The sequence below is a fragment of the Serinus canaria genome, chromosome 9, assembly GCF_022539315.1.
Source record: "Serinus canaria isolate serCan28SL12 chromosome 9, serCan2020, whole genome shotgun sequence".
NCBI classification, from domain to species: Eukaryota; Metazoa; Chordata; class Aves; order Passeriformes; family Fringillidae; genus Serinus; species Serinus canaria.
Window position 1 is genome coordinate 24,132,688 of NC_066323.1, and position 24,573 is coordinate 24,157,260.

Sequence of the window (24,573 nt, forward strand, 5' to 3'; positions counted from 1 at the left end):
TTCACACCAAGACGTGCAATTCTTAATACATACAGTGCTTTTAATATCTTTTCATTTTGCATTCTTGAGCACCAAAGTGAGGACAAGGAAAGATTTCCGGATGCTCATTTTGATATAATCAGGAGGTCACTCAAGAAAAACAAATGAGATAATTACCACTTTTCCTGCTTTCCTAATGGTTTGGTATTTGGAAGGATTCATTGCCTTGGTGGACTTTTTAGTTTTCATCTTATCCATGACAGCATAAACAGCAAAGCAGAGCCTTGCCATCCTTGGCAGATCACAGACATTGATTTCAAACTCCAGCACTTCATTCCAAACGTGGTCACTTCTCCCAGATATTTCTGTGCTCACAATTGTTTTACAAAGGAGCTCTGTGCCATGGAAAAGACCAGCCCTAACATGAACCTGCCATAAAGAAATGAGAGGTTTTAAGCTTGTCACAGAACCTACAGAATTCTGCAAAGAATAATATACAGAACATACAAACATATTAATTCCATCAAACAAACAACTAAGCACAGTGAAGAAGTTAAGACTGATTTTCTGAATACAAATTAAAATCTCCAGGTAGAACCAATTTGTGCTTCTAAATGAAAAATGTTTGGGTTTTTTTTCAGCTGAAGAAAAAACTCACTTTTTATTTCAACTATTTCTAAAAATGTATAGAGGGAACACTGCTGACCCTAACATCAGGAGTCACCTGTAATAATAATAACAATGTGCAAGATTTCCAAGGTTTGTTTTGTCTTTAGTACCCAGAAACCAACAAAACCAGGTAACTTCAACAATTAAAATAAGGGTCAGGAAAGGAGAAGGACAACTAGACAAAGAAGCTGGAGTTACTGGCTCTGAAATCAAACTCATTACATGTCACTGCTAAGATGTTTTTCTGTTCTTTCTTCATTTTTCTGTTTCATTTCTACATTTCTGTTCCACAACATATATACACAGAAAACTGCAGAGTGAAATGTGACAACTTCTTTCAGGTGGCCTTCCAAAATGTCAGTATAAGAGAGACAGAGAGAAAAACCCACAAATGCAATCTTTTGGCTTAACACCAAAAATAAATCCTCAGTGTTAAATGTGAAAAAGTGATCTGATGTTTCAGATTCCCTCTGCTTCTGAATCAACCTTCCCCACACTCCCTTTAAGCTATCATATTATTGCTGAGCACTGCAAGGGAAAAAGAGAGATATTAAATTTGATAGTGGTTTTGGGTAAAAAAATAATTCACCTCTCTAATTCTATGACTTCTGATCCTGTTAATGTAAGGGTTTGAACTCCAAATTTTTTCTTTCCATTCTGACATGCCCCTTTTATGAATAAAATGGTGTGTACTGATTGGGTGGCCAAAGACCAAGAGAAAAGAACAGAACATTTTTAATGTCACATACTTGGAAAATGGGCTGTTGGACTGCTGGGTGAGGTCACTTGTGCCCTAGGTGGATGTCCCAAACTCAGCTCACACTGGGGCAGTGCTACCAGCTGACAAATGTTTTGTTCCCCACTACTTCACTGCATTTGTGAACCTTGGTGGTAGGTTCAGCAGAAATGGATGAATATTGGCTTATCCACAGCACAGTGGGGCTAAAGGAACAATGGCACTGAATTAAACAGCCTTAGAATCAGGACTGGAAAACAAATACACTCTCAAGAGTGACAATTTTGTAACACTGTAGACAGACAAGGCAGGGAAACATGCACAGGTTTGCAGGGTCACTGCATTCATTCTCATCCTAGGTTACCCACAGGACTTGTAATTTTTCAAGACTGAAAAGCATTCAAAATACTAAATAACATTTAGATGGTGCCCACAGGTGGCAGTATGAGAGAACTGCCTGTTTTTCCTGTTTCTTCTCAAGCTTAGAAAATACTTTTGATTGTTTTTTCCCCTAAAAGCATACTGAAATTAACCAAAAGTCACTTTTCTAAGCATGAAAAAACCCACCCTAGAAACTTCTGATAGCTATGTTCCTTCCAGAATCCATCAGCTCTTTTATCTTTCCTTTTAAACACTTAAGGGTCTAAGAAAAGGGCTAAGAAGATATTGGAACTAGCTAAATAATGGTTTAGACACAAAAGAGGGAAACATCTGGTTTTGTAGCCATCAATTTCCACAATCCCAGTGTCTCAGGTATTAAAATGTAACTATGGCTCATTTATCTGTAATGTAGAACTTCTTTTTGGTGTTGACCAAAAATGTAGGATTGTTGATTTTACAAGGAGGTTGTAACAACAGTTTTGAAAGAAAAAAATGCACCAAGTATCCTGAATATAACATGAGAACAGCAAATACCAATGGTTAACTAGGTATTTTCCTTCTCTACAGGATTGGCCACACAATTTACTGATTTATGAACAAAATAAAGGAGTTTAATGTTGTTCTTCCTCACAGGCAAGTGTTTTGTAAGGCATTAAAGTAGCTGTGCAATAAATTCCCACGTGTTAACAACTTGTGGTCTGTACAGCAGTCAGTAGCCCAGTCATGTATATTTTTACAGGAAATGATACTCCAGCTTTCTTTCTTTGTGCTCCTCATGTGTAGAAAATAAAAGACAGATTGTATAGAATCACACAGTCCAAGTTTAGACATACAGAATATATTCAGGACTACAAAAATATCATGTTGCACTTTAAAATATTTAATATTTAATTTACTTGTGTAAGCTGTTTATGACAATCTATTTAATATGAGCTCATTTCACACCACTATCAGCACATTAGAGAAACCATGTTTAAAAAAAATCAAATACCAATGAACACTTATGTCATACTGCAATGATTGCAATGTTCCAATGCACAAATCTAGCTTCAGGCAATAAAGGAATATTTTAGAAATAAAGCCAGATTTTGACCAATGCTACCAATGCAATTGGGAATAATTAAAAATGCTGAAATCTGTATGATGTTGAGTTCATTTAGCATTAAAATCATTAAAACGATGAACAGAACATCTTCTGATACCAGACACAGTTACTTACTTTGGCATTTTCTTCTGTGTTTAGTTTATTGCCCTTTAATAGAATAATCTTGAAAGGGTTGGAAATATCCCACACACTCTGAGAAGAGAAATAAAGATACAAGTTCACTCTTCACCATTGTAACATTGAGACCTATTTTGTAAGCCAAGCATTTTAAGCAAAAATATCAAATACAAAGGAAAAAAGTGCAGTTAAAAATATAAATCTGAAATCTTCAAAGATAAATTGGTCATCATACAAGAGGAGACAAAGTAAAAACTCAGCTGGAAGAGAGCTGAGGGTGAGAACATACACTATCTACTACATCCTGACAATTCAAAATTTATTGTTCATTTCTGAATAACTCCAGAGTGTGTAAGAGAGCAAAGACCTGTCCCCATTTATGTCTCTGAGGTAAATCTCCCAAGCAAGAGGAGGCTCTGAGTTGACCCAGGTGACCTCCACTGGAGCAGAGCAGTCACAGCACAAACCCAAGGCACTGTGATTTATATGCCACAAGTCTCTGCTCCCTCTGGGCATCAGACATTCTCCCCACGAACTCACAGTTGTTGCTCTTTTTTTTGGTGGCAGAGGAAGAGGAAGGTTGGAGGATTTTCGGTTTATGGCAGCTTCTATGGCAATCATCTCCTGCTCACACATCTTCTTTATGGTGCAGCACTCCACCAGGGTCAGCTGGGGAAGGGTCCTGCTCATCACACAGTTGCGGATATACTGAAAGCCCAGGGACAGCAATTGTTAGCAGCCAGCAGAATATTCCTACAGCAACTTCCAAACCACAGAAACAAAGAATTCATTCCAGAGCTACAAAGGGAATGGTGCTCATGTGTTCTACAACTGCAGAGGGCTGCAGGCACAAGGAGGGGGATGTTGCTGTTCAGTAACGGGATAGGAGGGATGGGAGGAAGCACCTTTGGCCAAGGCAGCAAGGAATTGTTACATCAAGTTCCAAAAAACTCTGTCTACCTGGAACTGAATTAATGGGTGATCACCAAAGACATATTCCAGCCTTCCACTAACTTGCAGCACGTAATCAGCAGGGTCAACTTCCTCATCTTCTTTTCCATGGATAGTCAAACGTTTTCGGATTGCCAGCTCATTCAGCTTGATGGGATTCATGTTAGGAGACACCTGGAAGCTAAATACATCCTAACAAAACACAAGCAGGAATAATGAAGATCAAACTTGTCTTAGGCAGACACACAGGGTTGAAATTGTAGCACACATAGTAAAACAGGTAGAAATAATAACTGTTAAATCCAAACTATTTTAGCAGTTAGAGTCTGTATGTTTAGGGCAATCGAAATCACACATACCCTAAAAGCTGCAAGATGTTAATTCCCAAAGTTTTATATTATCAGAAGTACTTTAAAAAACATAGGCCTTTATTTGATTTAGCAGTGATTTAAAGACTTCTAGAGCAATGTATTATCTAGAAGACTGTATTTTGGAATGCTGAATGAGTGAAACAGCAAGTCATGATGCATTTCATAGTATTTAGCAGTACTAGATGTGTTAATGTTTCAAGTTTCTGGCCACTAGCAAGTTATCCTCTTTCTAAGGATCACTGAACTCAGAAGAAAAAGCTTCAAGTAAGAAAGCAGAAGAAATTGCGAATATAATTTATGTAAAAAACCACCACCAGGTGGGGAGGAGAGCAGAAAAGAGGAGTAGTTGGCCAATACCTGTAGCATTCTGAACGCAATGTGGAAATACTGCATTTTTAAAAGAAAGTTTTTAATTAAACCCCTTAGAGGCTATCAACCTATTTCCAAAGTATCTCTAATTTTAATGTGTTCTAAAAAGATAAAGGTAAGAAGGTACTTTCTTTTGTAAATTAAAAAGGAGGTTTAAATTAATTTCAAGTTCCTAAAGTACATGATCTGTGAAATCTTTCATCTCCCTTCAGCTACCACATTACTCTTTGTGCAGATTTATTTGCAAAGGTTGATTCAGGAGGTACTGAGGTTTTGTTGTTTTATTTTTTTCAAGTTTTTTTATTTTTTATTTACATGCCCAATTCTGAAGATGTGAGTACCCTAAACCCAGTTATTGACAAATGTGCAATGTTGTCTGCTTAGATTCTTTTGACTTCTGCTTTGTTTATATAGACTGGTAAGGAGCCAAGTTCCCAATGGAACAAGCAAACTCTGCAGAGTCACAGCAAACTAATTCTGTGTTTTCTCAGTTTCTGCCTGGTTCACAACAGCTTCCCCCTTTCAGAAAGCTGTCCCAGTGTGAAGGCTTTCTCCTCCTGCCATAACTGCTAGTGGCAGACAGGGAATAACAGTTTTTCTTCACAGGAAGCTGGTGCTCTCTAACAGCTGCCTTGCTCCCCAGATGATCTTCACAGACATGCCATGGAGATGGGGAGCAGTCTCTCCTGCTCCAGAGACAACCATGAAATCCTTACAGTTCACCCACACCTTCCAGACAAAAACTACTTCAGTATTTCCTTCTCTCAATCTTGCAGCTGCAAGAAATGACAGAACAGTCCCCACACCTTCCTCTTTTACTCTCCTGGGATGACTCCAGTGCTCAGTGCAAGCAGTAAAGTCTGGAAGTTTGCTCTAAAAAGCAGCTCAGATTTGAACTGTTAATAGCTCTGAAGGTCAGAGCTGGCAGCAGAAGCATTTGAAACATTTGAAATGTCAGCAGCCTAAGCTATTATAGTGGCAAGCAAATACATTCTGCACAAGCAAGAACTTTTGCACTGCTTTTGTCCTGTCAGCATAGGCATATAGATGTAGTATTTAATCAAGGGCTGAAGATAATCTCACTCCTGGACAACACAAATTCTCTGTTAAGCTGAAGAGGACTGGAAAATTTTTTATCATAAAACACCTATCCAACATCAGCTGGGGTTACTGGTGACCAAATTTAACTTTCACCTCTACATGTAGTGTCTCCAGAGGCAGCTGTGGGCACCACTTTAAACCTTTAAAGTTTAAAAGGATAGTGCTAGAAAGAATTCAGCTTTGTAACTAAAATAATCTGAATCATTAGAAAATCAGCCTCTCACACTTGGGTCAAAATGGACACCAAATCTAGCCTGATGCATTTACACACTTGTAAAATTTTAAAGGTTACCAATGCTGATCCATTCATGATTATCCAAAAGAACAGAGTAAAAAAATGGGTGATGGGAATACTGGATTCAAGCACAGTCAGAGCTACTGCAACACCATAAAAACTCATGCTAAAACATTTCAGGTTTTCCTGGTAGAAACTAAAGGGGGTTTTATTTTAAAAAGAAACTATGGTTTTGCTAGCCTTAATGAAAAGCTAACTCTAAGTCTCAGTGGTTTGGTTTTCTACGTGCATTTCTAGTAAATGGAATACTGATTCTTCTTTCTTAATTTTTTAAAATTATTTCTCAATCTAATTAGCAGATCCTCAAAGATGTTCAGTGAGTCACACACAGAGACAAGTGTGCTGAATATGGTGCCTACCAATTACCAGCAATCTCTGATGAACTGAGCTTAAAACTGAATGTAAGTGAAGCAACACAGGAACAGTTGGGAAAACACCTCCTGACAACTGTGAACTATGCTTTACATTTAAATAAATGTGAAGTTATACAGAAGATACAAGTTGTACATTTTGCCTCTAGAAGCTGAACTGTAATTAGACTTTAAAAGTTCAATTCTCAACCGTGGGCTCACATCCTTGCTTTCTTTCAAGAGTCAAGGATCCTGCTGAAAACTTTGCAAACACAATAATGTAAGTATTCTATTTCATTTCTATCCTTCAGCAATCCACGCCAATTCAGACCTGGATCGAGAACAGCTCATGAAACATAAACAATCATTCCTACCTGGCAGTTATCAAAATGAACAGCCACTACAAGGTTTCCACTGTAGAGCTTATCTTGGAAGCTCTCTGGGATAACAGGCTCCTGCTCTGGTGGGTAAGTGTGCTTCAACCAGTCCATCCAGGAGAGACCCACAAGTGACTGAATCTTTTCCTCACTGATTCTCCTCATTTTAGCTCGAAAGTCATTCACTTCAGGATCTTGTAAGGCATCAAACTCATGGAGACCTGAAATAATTCAAGGAAGCAAAAGGATACACAGCTGTAAAAATACTGCCCATCCCATTTAAACTGTTGCTATCTTTAAGTTAAGGTGACACAGGTGGTTTCCTTCAGACATCCCATCCAAAATGGATGCTCAAAGCTGAGCTGGGTTCTGCATTGTCCTGTACAGCAGTGTTCTTCCAAAGTTACTTGCACAACTCCCATGCAACCTGGCATGAGTTTTTATTTTAAACGAGAACCAATGTATCTCCTAGGTACTATGAAGCGGAAAATCCAATCTTACCCTGAATTCAAAGTACTCTGGAAAGTTTTAAGTCTCTCCTCACAAGAGCAAATTTTAAAAAGGACAGTAAATGCATCATAAAGACTACAGAGCAGAAGTGCTTTCAAACTACAGGATTTCTTTAATTGCCCAGAAAGATTATATCCTTTTAAATTTTGTTTAAAAGTCAAAAAAGAAAATCCTCTACTCAAGTCAAAATGACATGACTGAAATTTCTAACAATCCAAGACCAGTTAAGTTCCTTTTCCAAAACATGCAAAGGACAAATACACAGGGCAAGTCCTGCCTGACCAGCTTGGTGGCTTTCTGTGAATGAGTGACATCAGAAGACCTGCTGGGAAGACTCCAGAGGAGGCCACAAAGAGGCTCAGAGGGCTGGAGCACCTCTGCAATGGAGACGGGCTGAGAGAGCCTGGAGAAAAGCTCTGGGAAGTTCTTAAATTAAAAGAGGGTAGATTTAGATTCTATGTAAAGAGGAAATTTTTTACAAGGAGGGTGGTGAGACACTGGCACCAGGTGCCCAGAGAGGTGGTGGATGCCTCATACTAGACACAGTCAAGGTCAGACTGGACAGGCTCTGAGCAACCTGGTCCAGTTAAACATGTACCTGCCCACAGCAGGGCAGTGGAACGAGATGACCTTTAAAAGGTCCCTTTCAACCCAAACCATCCCATGTTCCTATGATATAATGGAAAGCTCTGACTTTTTGGTACTTCAGAATATGTAGGGCCTGCAAGTGTCTTTATCTTTACTGGTGAACTTTGAGGGACATGGTCCAAATCACACAAAGCACCCAGCACCTTCTGAGAACAAAGCACTAAGTTTAGAAGCTCAGACAGGAACACATATTTTCCCCTGCCAAGGTACAGAATAGGGGCTGCTTAAAGCAGGGTCTCACACAACTCTGATAAACCAAATATTCAATCACAGAATGTGAATCTCTCTGAATCTGTCAGGATCTGTCTGAATGGTTAAACTGACCAACTGTTCCCATTGTCAGCTCTAACAAATAGGCAGACAGTGTACTGCTGAAATCTAAACAAAACCTGCAGTCTTTATAAGAGACCTAACAATGGCTCATTGTTTTAAAACAAGAGGTATGACCTCATGTGACCCTGTCAATCTTGATTGTATAACCAAGCAGAGTAGATTTAAAAGCTGAAAATTCTGAAAAAACATCAAGAATAAGTTACTGTGAAACCTTTAAAAATAGCTTTTCATTGTTTGATGAAAATTAGTGTCACAATTGAGAGCAAACCCAAGAATCATTGTTAACCAACTCAGACACCATGTATAATAAAATCATCATAATTTCTAGTTCCTTCTGAGTATCCTGTTTCCTGGTAGGTTATTTATCATAACACTGATCAAGGATTATGCTGTTCTTCACCTAATAATAATATATATTTTCTCCTCATCTACAGAATAAAATTTGTTCCTGATTGATGCAGTAATACAATGCTGAAATGCAATACAGAAAGTAGCTTTAAATAACTTGCATGTGTTTCATGTTGAGTATTTAAATTCTTTCCAATTATAACAGTATTTGTTTGACAAAGGGAAATACTGAATCTTTAATAGTTTTTTCTTTAAATCCACTCCTACTGCCCAATTAAGATCCTCATACACAACAAAGTTTAACCTCATGTTTCAAAAAAATTAAATGGAATTACCTTTGCCTATAAGGACACCTATTTTAGAATCCAACTTTTCTCCTGGATCACAGTTCCTTGTCACTAGTTTAAGGACAGGAAGAAAGGGTCTAACATCACAAAGTCTCCGTGTTTCATCCTCTAATTCTTCATGTACAGCAGTCTGATTCACACATGAGAACATGTAAGAGTCAATCTCCATGAGGAGATGAAACAGTGGGTAGGAATGTGCCTGCTTCCATAACAGCTGCAATGAAAACAAAGAAATAAATGAAAAAAACCCCAAAACCATAAAATAGGGACATAAGGCATTGAAGGTAACATTCATTTCCATTTATGTTCCCCAAAAAACAGAAAAGAAACATGTTTGCTAACTTGTTTAAATTTTACCACTCTAAATCATTGTAAATTTACTTTGTCTCACTTCTAGTCTCCAACCTGAGTGATTTTCAGGACAGACCTCTGTAGTTAGCATCAGCATTCCTTCTCTTTGGAAAACAGCTAAACATCAACAATATATATTTATGGCATGTCAAGTTCTCCTGTGCCACAAGCAGCAAGGAAACCAGACAGTTTACTTCCAATCCCTTATTGCTGCCACTTACACATTTGTTTTCAAAATCTTTATCACTTGAAATCACTTGATATATTAGGAGTAGGTTAGTGTGTGCTGTAATTCATTCACTGGGAAAGTTACTGAGGAATTAGGCAATGTCCTCTCATGGCCATTATCTGATTAAAGGTCAGTAGATCGCCTTTTAGTGTCTGTGGTCACTTCCTTACATTCTCCCCTTCCCTTTGTTTGGACACTCCATCATGTTTGAAGTGATGCTCCAATTTGTACAAAACCTTTAAGAAGAGGCAGACAGTTTTTGAAGCAATTATCTTTGGTGCCAGTCAACAGAAGCAGGAGGCCAATCTGTGACTTCTGCACTACACATCTAATCAGGGAAATGTTAGATCAGCAAACAGTGGATTGCCAATGTGCTAGAAAAAGGTTCAGAGCGGCAGTACAGTATTAATATAGAGCTATTAGAATAACCTCTGCTGAACTGTAACTATCAGCAAGAAGCCACTTTCCAAACCTTGCCATCTGCCCAAACCCAGTGCTAACCCCCCCAGACACACTTCTTTATCATCAGTCTGCTGGGCACGTGCCTTCAGTACCTCATTCCTATGCCTGCTAAAATTCATGACTTGATTTGCCAGAGGACACGTCAAAATCAGAACCAGCCCTCATTCCAAACCTCAGCTAACTGCCCATTTGGTGTTACCTGTTTAATCTGAGATATGGTAGCATCTCGAGGGACATCCAGGTTGATGTAGATTCCAGTGGGCAACAGGAAGTCCACAGATATTGAGCCATCAGCACCAATCTGTGAATCCACTGCCCAGATGTCAAGGCTGTCTGTCACGGCAGGAGGCATTATGGAATCTCAATAATATCATAACCACATGGCCTTAGGGAAAAAAAAAAACCCTAAAATTCAGTATACTTAACCTTCTATAATTAGACACACATTTTAAAGTCTTTGGAAGGTTTACATAAGCCTGCTTTGTACAGCTCAGCTTACAACTCTGAGGTCTCAAATGCCAGTATTACAAACACATAAGCATATTTTTACTCGTTAATGTTATTTAATATAATAAAAGTATTTGCCTAGCAAAGCATTTATGTTGAGATGTTTATATCATTAAAACTAAGTAATAAGAGAAAAAACTAATTAGAGGTTAGCTGAAATAAAGTTAGAAATTAATTTCAAGTTCTCTCTAAAACTTTACCTGTGTAAAACACAACCAAAATAAACTTCATGGATGAAGAGTGGCAATATTTCACAAGAAAACTCATTATCAGTTTCATTATTTTATTTTCTACAAATTTCCTCTTAGTTGTCCATGAATGTGGCCAGTGACCTTCAACTTGAAAGTCTGTATTAACAGCAGGAAAAGTTTCTTTGACATAACTACGCACTACACTACTAGAAAGTGCCATTTTCCTCTGAAGACACTTAGCTCAATTTGTTTTCACCCCTAGAGAACGATCACTGAACTCCACCCATGGTGGGAACTGTATCCCTGCAGGGTAGGAGGAAACCCTGCCCATGATCTCCTGCAGCTCACTCTGTGCTTCAGCACATTCCTACTTACTCTGAGGGCTACCACTGGTTTTTCTGACTTTCCAAGTCTTCTTTTGTCATTACCACTCTCTAAAGTTGAGTTTTCCCTTCAGCCATGGCTCACTGAATCATTTACCTTCCTCCTCATACAGACAATGCTCCTCAGCTGCCAAAGGGATGGGAAGCCTTGGAAAACACTACAATAAGGCACTTCAATAGACAAGTTACCCCTCCATCTTTTGAATTCTTGTTGGACAGCACAAGATGTGGGAAACCACCCTCTGTAAAAGAAAGTGTCAGAATGTTCAACTCCACTTGCAGCTTTCCCATATCTCAGTTAGTCCTTCCCTTCTCCACAATGGATAACACATGATGCCAGCAGCACAAAAATCAACTTGCCACTTCAAAGCTGCCTCAGGTATTTGACAACACACTCCATCCCACTCCAACTGCCACATAAATACACTGAAAAACAAAACCCAGATCATTCCAGCACCATTCTACCTGGCCTTAGCAAAGCTGTGAGGACCAGCACAAGCTGCAAACACATCTTGTAACCACATTAATGCATGGATCACTTCACATTTCACTTGTACTAGATAAAATATAGCAGAGTTTTCATTAATGCCAAATAAAACACTTTTACATTCCAGAAAGCATAAGTACATAAGGAAAAAACATTTTTTTTCTCATTAGAAGCAATAATTAGGAAGCTTCTACCATCATCACTATCAAAAAATAGTTTTACCACCATTATGTCCACATTTTCATCCCAAAAAAAAATCCACTACACTGAATAGATCAAACTAAAGCAGAAGTAATTAGAGGTGGTAGTATGGTAAAAATAACAAATCAGACATGAAGGTATTTTATATGAATTACAACAGTTTACAAATCCATCCATTCATCATTGGACATGCAAAGTTTAGCATGGTGTGTGAGCTCTGAGCTGTCTAAAAGAAAAAAATGAAATGTTACCCCATCATTACACCCAGCACAGACTACATTATTGGAATAACACAGCATCTACCCAAAAACCAAACCCAGACAAAATGTCTAATTCCTCATTACCAACCAGTATATTTTTCACAAGCTGCTACTTTAATGGGATACTATTTATTTTCCTCCATCCAGTTACTGGTACTCATAAAATGCTAGCTGCAATTCTGTTGTAACTGAAATTAGCAGTCAGTGAAAAATACTAATACTGTACATTTTTCATATTTGGATGCACACATTTGCAGTTATTTTCTGTGGTCATGAGGGTAAAATAAAGAGGTATTTCCAATACAAAGTGTTACTTGGGTGGGTACAGCAGCAAGAAAATCTGGTTTATGTAGCTATTTTGTATACAGTTGATTCCTCTTTTAATTCAGTGTACCTTTTCTGTTTTCATCCTCTTTCAGATGTTTTTCACAGTTGCAGTTGTTGAAACCACTTTAGTGCATGAACAAGAGTTTAAAATCTTCAAAGAAACAAGTCTTAAAAATGCTGCTCCATATCCTGGAGCCCAAACACCACAACACAGAGTTATAAAGTTCTTGTAAGATACTTGTTTATAATGACAGATTTCCAGCACAGACATCAGAATCTTTTAAAATTCCATTTGCATTTTCAGTTAAAAAGGGAAGAGAAGCCATCTGACCAATCTGAGCATGCTGAGGAGCTATTCTTTCCTTCAGGCACTTACTTAACATTTCCTTCCTCAAGGAAGCAGGTCAGTGTGCTTTGCAGCCAGCACCCCTTCTGCCCCAAGAGCTGACATCACAGGGCGAGAGAGAACCAGGTTTTATCCTGAGAAACTCAAGATTGCCAACCCACAGCAGCTCTGGGGATGAGTCACAGCCCCAGCTGGGACATGTGTGGTGACTAACTCTCAATATCACATCTAGGAACTGAAACAAAGGCAAAAAGCCATCTGGATTAGGAGTAACAGCACCAGAGACATTTTAAACAACTTCCAGCTAAAGGAAAAAAACAACAATTCAAATAATAATAAAAAGCTATTTCAGGCTGCTAACCTCATAGCTATTCCTGCCCACTGTCACAGTAAGAACAACCTCACTTACAAAAGAAGGAAGCAATTAAACCAGCACTTAACCTTGGCTCCTCAAGTGTCTAATCAATGACTTTGAATTTCACAGGAGCAAAACCCAATACAAAATGATTTTCTAAGGTACAGGTAGCACTGACAGACAGCATTCAAACCTTTCCATGTAAGTGTAAATTTTCTCTAAGCTTTAACCTGCAAATTTCAGATTCATAGATATGTGTGTACCCACACACTCTCCCTCCTAATCAATTTGTATTTTAATATACCAGCAGTTCTCCCAGAGCTGCTTACACTAATGGAAAGAAATGGAACACGGATGAGTAGAACATCTGCAGAGGAAGGAAATTTATCACTCATCTTGGTATTTATTTATTTAATGCATACAAAGAAGAAGCCCTAAAACAGGATTTCTCAATTGGGTGTTGCTGTTGTGGTTTTTAAAGGACTTTCCATCTCTAGGCAGACAAAAGAATTTGTTCTGATGCTAAGAGCCTCATTCCAGAAGCCAGGAGATCTTACAGTCTTTCCCCTCACCTCCCAACAAAAGCGCATCTCCTCATTTAATCAACAAGACCACTTGGAAAGGAAAAAAAACAACAAAGAGAAAAAAGAGCTACCAGAAGCAGGCTGGTAGAAGCAGGCTGCTTCTTCATTGCTTATTCATTTCTAGAATACTTTAACGACAGACGCAGTCAAAAGTAAGCTGCAGATATGGTTATGTGAATTGCAGCCCCCTCATGTTTTCCCCCTAACCAAAACAGAACCAAAATCATATGTCCAGGTTATACAGAGCAGGTACAAAAATAGTGTAGAAAAAAAAATGCAGGCAACACTTCCAGCAAGTGTTGGCCACCAGCAGAACCACTGGAGCATTGCACAGGACCAGTTAACAAAACCCAGACATCCAGATCATCCCCAGGAGTTTCAGACTAATTCTTCAGACCAAAGGATCAGTAGGATTTCAGAGGCTGTGGTTACACATTGAGGCTGTGCTCTCTTTCTAAACCACCCACCGATTTTCCTGAAGGCAGGCAAGACTATCTTGTGCCAAACTCAAATCCATTGTGACTCCTTCAGGACATTGCTGAGAGCCCAGGACCACCCAGCTCCAAGGGCTTCCCACCACTGCAGCCAGAGCTGGAAAAGTCAGTTGTACCTGGGCTGGGTAGTTAACTTGCACATGTACAGGAATTTAATCAATTGTACCTGGGCTGGGTAGTTAACTTGCACATCTGCAGGAGTTAAATCAATTGTACCTGGGCTGAGTAGTTAACTTGCACATGTACAGGAATTTAATCAATTGTACCTGGGCTGGGTAGTTAACTTGCACATCTGCAGGAGTTAAATCAATTGTACCTGGGCTGAGTAGTTAACTTGCACATCTGCAGGAGTTAAATCCAGGAGGTGCAAATATCAAGCAGTGCTGACCAAGGAGATACAAAGGACAAGCATGGGAGGGAGTTTGTAAGGTTACCCTGAAATTAAGAGCTGCCCAAGAACATGCTCACAGAGAGCCTGTCTGGAGCACTGCAAAAAATGAGATATGAAATAACAATGCAATGAACACTCATGTGAAAATAATTTATCATATCAGCAAAAGACTTAGACATTTAAAAGTACGAAATCCACTTTGTCATCCACACTCAACATTTATCTGCATCAGATAAGTTCTTCTAAAACCAACTTTCTGAAGAATGCAGCAATTATGAAAACTCACATTGTGTCATCAAATCCTTTACTTCTGAACTCACCACAAATCCCCTATCACTCATCCTCTGAGATCTGTTTTTCTGTTGTTAAAAGAACACCAAAATAAAATCCAATGCAACGTTCAATGTTTTATCTTGAATTATAATAGAGAAGAATACTAATCAAACACAAGTAAAAGTAGCTGCAAAGAAAGTGGTAATTATAAATGTACACATAATGCAGTGTCAGAGGAAAATTTTGATGCCCTGTTATCTCTCAGAGTATTTATTCTCCTGAGCGTCAAGTCTTTGGAAAAGTCTTTAGAAGAACTATCTTCCATCTGAAATGATGTCACCCAGCCCTGAAATGTGGTCAGTTCTCTCAGGATGAAATCAGTATGCTATCATCTCAAAGAGATGGCAAAAAGTTGGAGGGGAGGATCATTCATATATTGAAAAGTAACTTTCCATAAGAAGTAAGTTTCTTTTACACCACCTATCTCCAAAACACGGGTGCATTTTAAAGGCACATAAATATCTACAGCTCTTCAAGTTAAATATAAAGTTGGATTTACTCTTCTTTTTCACTAAACCTATGAATATTTACATAAAGGACAGGTATCAGAAGCAAACTTGTTTTGGATATGCAAAAACTGAGGGCACTCTGCTTATCCAGATTTTTGCTTTATGTAATATGTTGTTACAACTGCTGAGCACCACATTCAAGACAATCATTACTGTGATCAATACAGCTCTTTATCTACTGCTTGCTCTGTCATGTGGCAGTCAAGGGGCTAAAAAAACCCAGAAGTCTTGCAGTAGTGAAAAGGGCCAGCCCATGCAGACACACAAGAACAGTGTTTGAACAGTATCTCACTGTGCAGAACAGACGAGATGACAATCTGACCACAGCCTTTTTTTTCTATGAAACGGCAGCAGCACATCACGTAGTCTAAGTAGGAGAAACACTGAGCACTTACACAACACAACCATTGTGATCGTTTTTCTAACCATGTAAACATCTAGTACTATAAAAGGATGAGCAAGCTATAAATGAAATATTTGAGAAGAAACAAGGGAAAAGAACCTAGTAGAACGATGGAAAAGGAGTCTGACTGCAGGAAGATGCAGGAAGACTTATGTCCTATGAAACTTAGAAGGCCTCTAGAAAAAAGTTTTAAAAAAAGATTGAAAAAGTCTGATTTCTTCTGAAGACACTAAAAACAAATATATGCATTAGATGAGGGCCACTTCACAGCTCTGTAGAACTACGTCCTCTTCTGTTCCTCAATCTGTACCAAATTCCTGGGAGCTGTTCTGCAGCCCAGGGCAGTGTCTGAGAGCTGCCTAGGACAGCCACAGGCTGTGACAGGGCCACTTTGGGCACCAGCTCGACCCTGTCCCCCCATCACGCCTGCTCCACGGCCTCATCACTCCTGTTCCATCTCATCGCTCCTATCCCCTGCCCCCATCGCTCCTGTTCCGTATCATGCTCCTGCTCCATTCCCCTTGTCACTCCCATTCCCTCCCCTCAGTGCCCCTGTTCCATCCTCTCATCAGTGCCATTCCATCTCCTCATCAGCCCTGTCCCATCCCCTCATCAGTTCCATTCCCTCATCGCTCCCGTTCCCTCTCCCCACCGATCCTGTTTCATCTCATCAGTTCTGTCCCATCGCTCCAGTCCCGCCCCATGCCCTCATGGCTCCCGTCGCATCCATCGCCCCACCGTGGGCAGCTCTCTCGGAGGGCAGCCCGCAGCGCTGTTCCCCTTTCCCCCTTCCCGCCGTCCCCTCCCACCCGCGGGCACACAATGGCAGCACGGGCACAAGCACCCCCGTTCCCGGCCTGGCCCTGCAGCGGCAGGCCGAGCGCGGAGCCGGGCGCTGTGAGAGCACGGCCCTCACCCACGGAACAGGCACGGGCTGACACCGCGGGGAACGGGAATCGCAGAACCACCGGGCTGGAAGAGACCTTCAAATCAGCAAATCCAACCCAGCCCCAACGGCCCACCCAAACCCTGGCACCCTGTGCCACTCCAGTCTGTTTATAAACACATCAGGGATGATGACTCCACCTCCTCCGTGGGCAGCCATTCCAGAACTTTATCACTCTTTCTGTAAAAACCTTTTCCCTAGCATCCAACCTGTATTTCCCTTGGCTCAGCTTGAGGCTGTGTGCTCTGGTTCTGTCAGTGCTGCCTGGAGACAGAGCCCAGCCCCAGCTGAGCACAGGCACCTTTCAGGGGCTGCAGAGAGCGAACTGCAGAGGTTTGTTCAAAGGTTCAATGTGACAGGAGCAGCACCGCCTGTTCCAGCAGTGAGCGAGCTGCTGAGAAATGTGTTTTCCGCTCACACAGGACCAATAATGACCCTTTTAAAAGCAGAACACTGGTAACTCCAGTGTGGTCTGTGTGCCACTGCAGACCATGGAAACCCTGCAGACCCTCCATGGGAATTCTCATTTAGCCCTAGAGTGAACCACTTAAGGTTCTGGCCTTCTACAGCTTCACAGGTGAATTTCCATCCAAACTGCTTCCAAATCTAAATATAACATACAATCAACTTGATGATAAATACAAATGCCTAAATCAACTTGATTTGATACAACTTGCCTAAATCAAATATCAAGTTGCCAAAATACAACTTGATGATAAATACAAATGCCTAAATCAGCAAAGCAGAGATATTTCCACTCCCCAAATGTCATGGGTATCTACCTACAATAGCAAAGATTTTAAGAATTCAAGACATCTACAAAGTAGACTGGAAAGTTATTTTTAAAGATCATGTGGTACTATAAATATTTCCCAGCAGTTTAGTTCAACTGCCACATGAGCTGGCCCTATGGAATGGAAAATTAAATGTCCATTTAGTCAGGGTTTCTCCAGAAATCAGAATAAAAATATCACCATTTAGTTTTCTAAAAATATCTATGTACAGAAAACATAAAAAGCCTTTTTTAAAGGCCTCCTTCCCACCCAGTGCTCACACTGGTACCAAGAGTGGTCTCTCAGCCATCAAGTCTAGATTGTCTAATTTTCCTCATGAAATACAGCTATTTTTTCCACAAACAAAGATAATTTCATTTGAGTTTTTTTTTATCCCAGGTCCCTGATTATTCTGCCTGTTCATATCCTGTAGCCTTATTCCTCTAGTGTACCCATAGTTATTATGCACCAAGATTTAAAAACTGAAGTCAGGATTTTAAACCCAAAATGAATGCAGTTTCTACTCAAATATTAATGCCTCTAAATAAAAGTGGCCCAGTTTTCAAGAAATGCTGAGCACCTAAATTTGCAATTGACTTACACAGGACTCGAAGATATGAAAAAAAATGCAAGCATGTTAACTGGTTACAAATTAAAATTTAATTTAATTTTAAGTAACTTCATTTGAACATATGGTCAGATTAGATTACCTCTAGTCATCTCTTTTTACAGAAGTTATTCTACAGTTCAATGAAAATATAGCTTAAAAACTAGCTGTGAATGAGACTGTCTTCAGAATTTTTTTTCCTGGAAAAGAAGTCTACACAAAGAGAACAATACTATTAAAGTTGTATTCCAGACTCAGAAGAACTCATGGACTTGGCTTGAACAAGAAGGAAAATCTTACTTCCTGTTACTTTATACTCAAGCAAGCACACACATCTGCTGCTCCCTCTGAAGAATATCCATGAGGAACTGAACAAGTGAATAGAACTGAAATCCCAGCTTTGGACAGACTTCTGCCAATGCCCAGGTAGCAGGTGCTTCTGGAACAGCAAACAGGAACACAGCAGCTTCCCACAGCCACTCCACAGCCCTCCTCTGCTCTACCCTGAAATCACTGCATAGTCACATGAAAATAGAAACAGTTCCAGGCCATTCTTTTCCATTGTGCAAGTAAACTGAGTTACAGGGAGAAGAAAAAATTCCATATTGCTGTGTGAAATTGTCTTTAGAAGCATCCAATCACTGGATCACACACAAGCTGGGGACACTGTGGGAGAACATTCCCTTTCAGCTGCCTGGAATGCAGTTCTGCGTGGTTGAGAAGGAAGGAGTATAAAGCAATGGAAGGAAACAGCAGCTCAGAAAAGCACTGTCATAGGAGAAACAGTTCATTTGAAACCTTCACCAAAAGAGTCAGGGAGAGAAAAAGGAGAAAAGCTTGAAGGAGAACAGCCCAGGCCAGTTATTCAGTATTCTAGATCAACTGGGCTGTGAGAAAACATCTGGTAGAATCACTTTTAGAAGCATTTCTAAACAGCTCTCTTAGATATTTTGGAAACCTTCAACAGCAGTGGGCAGAGTGGGCCCTGACACGAGGGGCAATGCATTTGTAGGCCCTGCTCCAGTGCAGAAAGGTGAGACTGGAGACTGGGGAACAGATCAAAACTGGTGAGTTCTCAGCCCTTTTGACCCTGCACAGCACTGTAGATACTTCATGAACTAGAGGGAGTGTTGCCTTTTTCCCAGCCTGGAAATGACACTCGAGGTAATTTTAGTAAGGAGGTAACATAAGAGTAGATCTTTATTTGAAGGCCTTCAGGGGCAGCTATAGAAAGATCATGTTGAAAAATAATGTAAAACAAAAAGGCAAAATCCAAACAGCACCAGGAGGCCAGCATGAAATGTTAGGGTAATTTGAGTTCCAAGAATAGACTAAACATTGAAATGATGGCACACTCACCTGGATATTTTAAACAAACAAACAAAACCAAGCTTAACAAACCAGGTGAATGGAGGGGGCACAAGGGCAGGAGGAGGACTGGACAGTCAGATGAATGGGAAAGGAGGAAGGGGAGCTGAAGCAGAACAAAGATGTCATTTGAACCCAGGCAGTCAGGTGTTTCTCTAGAGCTGCACCAGGGCTTGTGCCAGCACAGTGAGGGTGCAAGAGGAGTGGCACAGTGACAGCTCCTCGCAGCCTCAGGGCTGCCTGGCCACTTGACAGCTCTTAAGATCATTTTAAACTGTAGGCAAAACCACAGCCTAAGGGCCTGGCTTTCTAACAGCCCAAGCTGTTATTTAACTACGATGCAGTGTCTGTCATGAATCTGAAAAGATTCATTAATAATCTGAGCTTTTATTGCTTTATTGTACTAAGTAAACTGTAAATAAAACTTTATTGTTAAGTAAACTGTGGAGGCCCTGTCCTCCCATTGCTCAATAAGAATTGTACCTGACTTAATAACAGTCCCACAACAAAACTAGGAAATAATAAACCAGGATTAGTTTTGCTCTCTGGGATCTCTTTGCCTGTCCTACCACTCAAAATAATGTTTTATTCCACCGTAAACACAAAGGAAACATTCCACTTATAAGACATTTAAATATATAAATAGTTCATATTTCCTCTCCTTTGGAATTGTACAAATGAACCTAGACCATCAAATCTCACCAGGAGCTGGCTATTAAGATGTTACATCTAGATAACATTCTACTGTAAAAAAGTTAAAAACAGAAACTGAGGTTTTCCTATAAGTTGATACCTTTTCACACAGGGACTAAAAGTTTCATCTTCTAGTTATTTCTGGTATTTTGATCAAAACCTCTAGGAAAGGGGTTTATTTTCCAGCAGACAGATTGCATGTAGCTACAGAGGGATACATGCAGTGTATCCTTCTGTAGGGGACTATCTAACAGTCAAATAATTAAAAGCAGTTGAGTATCAAGAAGGAGTGAAATTTTTACCTACGAGGAGGGCACACAGACCAAAACACACAAGCAGCTTGTGCTTAAGTCTCATACAGAGATGCCAGAGGTCCTACAAAGTAGAAAGATGCCCTTTAATGGAAAAAAAAATAGATTTTACATGCTTCATCTGGCCAGGCATTCTTCCTGATGGGGTCTGTTTCTTACATAATTTGGATTTTTGCAGTTATTTTTCTTCCAGCACCAGTTTCAATGCCCCCATCACAGATTCAGAGGTGGCTGCACACAGCCATTTGTTACATGGACAGGACTGGTCAAGGACTGAGCAAACACTGAAGGAAACCAAACAACTCAACTCTAATGCAAATATTTCAATATATTTTATATATATTTTTCATGAAACTTATTTATAAAGACAAGTTGAAATACAATGCCATTTGGTGAAAAAACACAATCCAAGAAATCCCTTTTGTCATGAAGATAAAACTGAAAGTAGCCCTGGCCAAGGACAAAAACATATTTAAGTAGGAATTACAGACTATTTAGCCTACAAGGTACCTCTGGGAATCAGCTGGTTCCAAGCTCAGCTCCAACACTGAAATTAAAACACGTTGCTTAAGAGTCTGCACACATAATTTTGCAAGGCTGCATGGATGGAGGCTCCACAGTGTCCCAGAAATGCAGCAACCCTTGGAGCCTTCAGCATCTCTTCAGCAGGGCCTGACTGCTCCTGGAGTTACTTTTCCTCAGCTGTGAGAGTCAGCATCTGCTTCTAAAACTTCACAAGAACTCCACCTGGCTTTTTTAACTGTGACTAGAGATGCTGAGAGGACTTTATTTTAATACTGAGAGGACTTTATTTTAATGCTAATTGGAATTTAAAAATTCCAATTCCAAAATACCTTGTGATGATCCAAACACACACATGCACACAAACTCCAACTAAAAACAAACAAATGGCTTGCAAAAGATTTTTCCAAAAAGGAAAAATCTGAATTAATTTTAAGTTGTAACAATAGAATCCTCTGAGTCTCTTAAAAAAAATAGACGGGGAGAGGGAAGAAACACAAGTTTACTGAAGACTGAACACCTGAGCAAGTTTTGTGTGTGTCATAAGCCTAAAAACAATGATTTAAAGTTACTAAAGTTGTCTCCAGAGGACATTCTTCATTTTATTTGTTTGGGGAGCTCAGTTGTAACTTTATTGTTAATCTGTTTTAGTAATGTGATTACCAGAGTCAAGAATTAGCTTTTCAAACTAAGTGTGCAGGCAGCAAATAGGCTGCTTTGTTTGTTTGTGCTGGGACCTTGTGAACAGGTGCCTTATTTCCACTCTGTAATCTAATAAGGCAGTAAAAGACAAATAACTCCACATGACACACTCCTGAACACTTCAGGAGTCAGAATTCAGAATCAGGTGCCACAAGAATGTTGCACATGAGTATTTAGCAGTCACTTGACATTTGGCCTGGATCAGGAACTGATGAAAATTTAAATGTGCTGACTAAAAATTGTAGCATTTCTATCCAGTACCTAGAGAAAGGGAACTAGCGCACATCAACTTTAAATCCACATTGAATTGAAAATTTTATAGATTTTTTTCTTTGAGGCAGGAAATCAATCAATCCAAACATGTTATTCTGCCAGTGAAATACACTTTGTTAAAAACACCAAGCATGAAAAACTTTTCTTGTCTGATTAAGTTCCACAGACATTGTTCTACCCAAATTATGACACCCTGTACACATCTGTGTTCAAAGAAGAAGCTAAGGGGAGTCATTTCCTCTTGGTAATAGAGAAATATGCTGAAATAGACTTCTTGTAAAGTAAAATGACTTCTCACCCTTCTCAGTTCTAAAATGGCCAGATCTTTTTCACTAACAACCAGGCATTCAGGACTATTTCCAGTGACTCCTGCAGAGTTACATTCACACAGCAGGAGTAAAATGCATCAGACTATGCATTTTACATATTACATTCTACATCAGAAATATGCATTTAAAATGTATCAGACAAATGCAGCTTTTTCCCCGCTTCTAAGGAGAATGTTTAAACATCTGACAATCTGATGCAAAGTGGCAGAAAAATTATTACATTTCCCATCTCAAGCACATGAAGGGTACAAAACTTAAGAATTACACCGTATCAGGATATAAAATGGTTATTTATCTGGTAGCAAAAAGTGCCATCCACAGTCCCTGCATTAGGTAGAGAAGCTCCTTTTATCAGAAATGCGACACACGTGTGTCAGCCCGGAATTCACAAAAGCTGGAAATGAACTATAAACAGTGAAGGAAAGATGTCTCTGATATTCATAAACTGAAAACCTAAGCAAGTTTGATGAATGATGGAACTGCAATACAGGACAAATAACAGATACAACAAAAATAAAGTCATAAGAGCCATGACTGGAGAGTTACAGACCCAAAAAACAAGTGTATTTTCAAATTCCCTGGAAAATATAAGCAGCGCACTAACTTTTTCCAGCAAATAGGGGCTTATATCTAATCACATTTATACCAGACAACCCCCTGCTCAAAACCACAGGCAGCATACACAGCAGCCAAGAGAAAAACCTGAAACCTATCCCAATTTCACAAGATACAACTACTTCCAAGAGGGAAGATGGTTCAGTGACAATCCATGAGTCCATTACCAGCTGATCAACTGAAATGAGTAGAGAGTCACCCATTTATATTTTTAATGCAACGATAACAAAGCTAAATACAATAAGAGCCTAATAACCATGCTGACTTTACAAGCAAAAGACAATAGAAATCAACCCCAGAAAACCCCAGCCCTGTCATACTTACTCCAATGAACCTTCCCTGTTTCAGTTTGACTGTGTAGAGAAGATACTTTTATCAAACATTTTCTTCCTATTACTCTTCTTTTGTCAGAAGATTCCACGAGATGACCTCAATGTGATCTAAAAAAAGGCAAAACACAATATAATGTAATTGACCAAATGAGAAAATCAGCAATTTGTATTTGGTGTAAAAGCTGTACCAACTTTCTGTGCAGAAATACCTAAATAAACACACTATTTTTTACTGCCTTCAAATACTACAGCACCATATTCCCACTGAAAAATGTGATTAATCTGACAATTAAATGAATGTCAAATCCACAGACACCATGCCAGCAGAAAGGAAAAAAAGGATGTAATGGTTTGAATATGCAATTTATTCTAATAAGTCTTACGATCATGAATTAGTCAAAAGCATCCTTAGCTGCTACAAATATTTTCAAATTTTTGTACACTCAGTCTGAACCAGATCAGCAGATGTCCATTGCAGTTAAAGCCAAAAAAGGGAGACAGAGTTGCCTTCATTATCTTAAGCACATTTTCTCTTTTTCCTCCAGGCTGTAAGAAGATTTTGGTGGAGGTTTTTTGTTTGTCTGGGGGTATTTTGATGGTTTTGGATTTTTTAAGAGTGTAATATCATCTGTAGTTCTACTATGGAGAAGCTGAGCTGCTGACACAAGTGATCCCATATTCCTATTCACAGTTCAACCTGTGAAATGTTCAGAAGGTCTCAGACCAACCAACACCCTGCAGATGCACAGGGCAAAACATCTCCACAGAGCCAAGGCATCTCCTCCTCAGCTCTACCCTGCAAATCGAGTTCTCAGGAAAGAGAAGTGAACAAAAACTACTCCAATGCCTCTGAGCACCAAGCAGTGCTGTCAGCTTGCACTGATGCTATCTCCAGGTTTGTAGGCCAAGCCACAAAGCACAAGATCTGTAACTACCCTGCACTTCCCATAAACAATTCTTTTTCTAAACCACACCAGGCAGGTCCCCCGTGCTTGTGAGAGCTCATCACAGTACAGTGACCAGCAGGGAGGGAGGGCTGCCACTGTCTCATCCCACACAGAGCAGAATTCCTCTGGGAGTTGGCAGTGGAGCCCTCTGAAGCACCTCAACCTCTTCAGTGGCTTTGAGGGATAAACACTTACTGCCCATGAAAAATGCCAGTCACTTGTTTTTACAATTTCAAAAGTTTAATAATAATAAAATGGTTATAAAAATAGTAATACAATTAGAGTAATAAAAATTTGGACCCTTTGGATTAGGACAATATGAGACAATAGAAACAAAGAGTTACAGTCTGGGTAC

At 39.6% G+C, this 24,573-nt stretch overlaps 1 protein-coding gene across 10 annotated transcripts in view; it reads right to left on the bottom strand.

Moving 5' to 3' along the window:
* The window catches only part of PIK3CB (phosphatidylinositol-4,5-bisphosphate 3-kinase catalytic subunit beta), an 89,289-nt gene that overhangs the window by 25,839 nt on the left and 38,877 nt on the right, over window positions 1–24,573 (bottom strand). For 7 of the 10 annotated variants that reach the window (XR_007778275.1, XM_018924529.3, XM_018924527.3 and 4 more), the window contains 8 exons: window positions 23,264–23,379; window positions 10,229–10,414; window positions 8,976–9,201; window positions 6,799–7,022; window positions 3,948–4,130; window positions 3,528–3,695; window positions 2,985–3,062; window positions 157–408 (listed from right to left, as the gene is read on the bottom strand). Coding sequence is in view for 9 of the 10 variants with exons in the window: in XM_018924529.3 (XP_018780074.1) it covers window positions 157–408; window positions 2,985–3,062; window positions 3,528–3,695; window positions 3,948–4,130; window positions 6,799–7,022; window positions 8,976–9,201; window positions 10,229–10,381 (1,284 nt within the window). In the remaining variant the exon portion in view is untranslated. Of the gene's footprint in view, window positions 1–156; window positions 409–2,984; window positions 3,063–3,527; window positions 3,696–3,947; window positions 4,131–6,798; window positions 7,023–8,975; window positions 9,202–10,228; window positions 10,415–11,207; window positions 11,353–23,263; window positions 23,380–24,573 lie in introns of all 10 variants that reach the window. The other 3 variants (XM_050978140.1, XM_050978141.1, XM_050978142.1) reach the window with 1 other exon arrangement.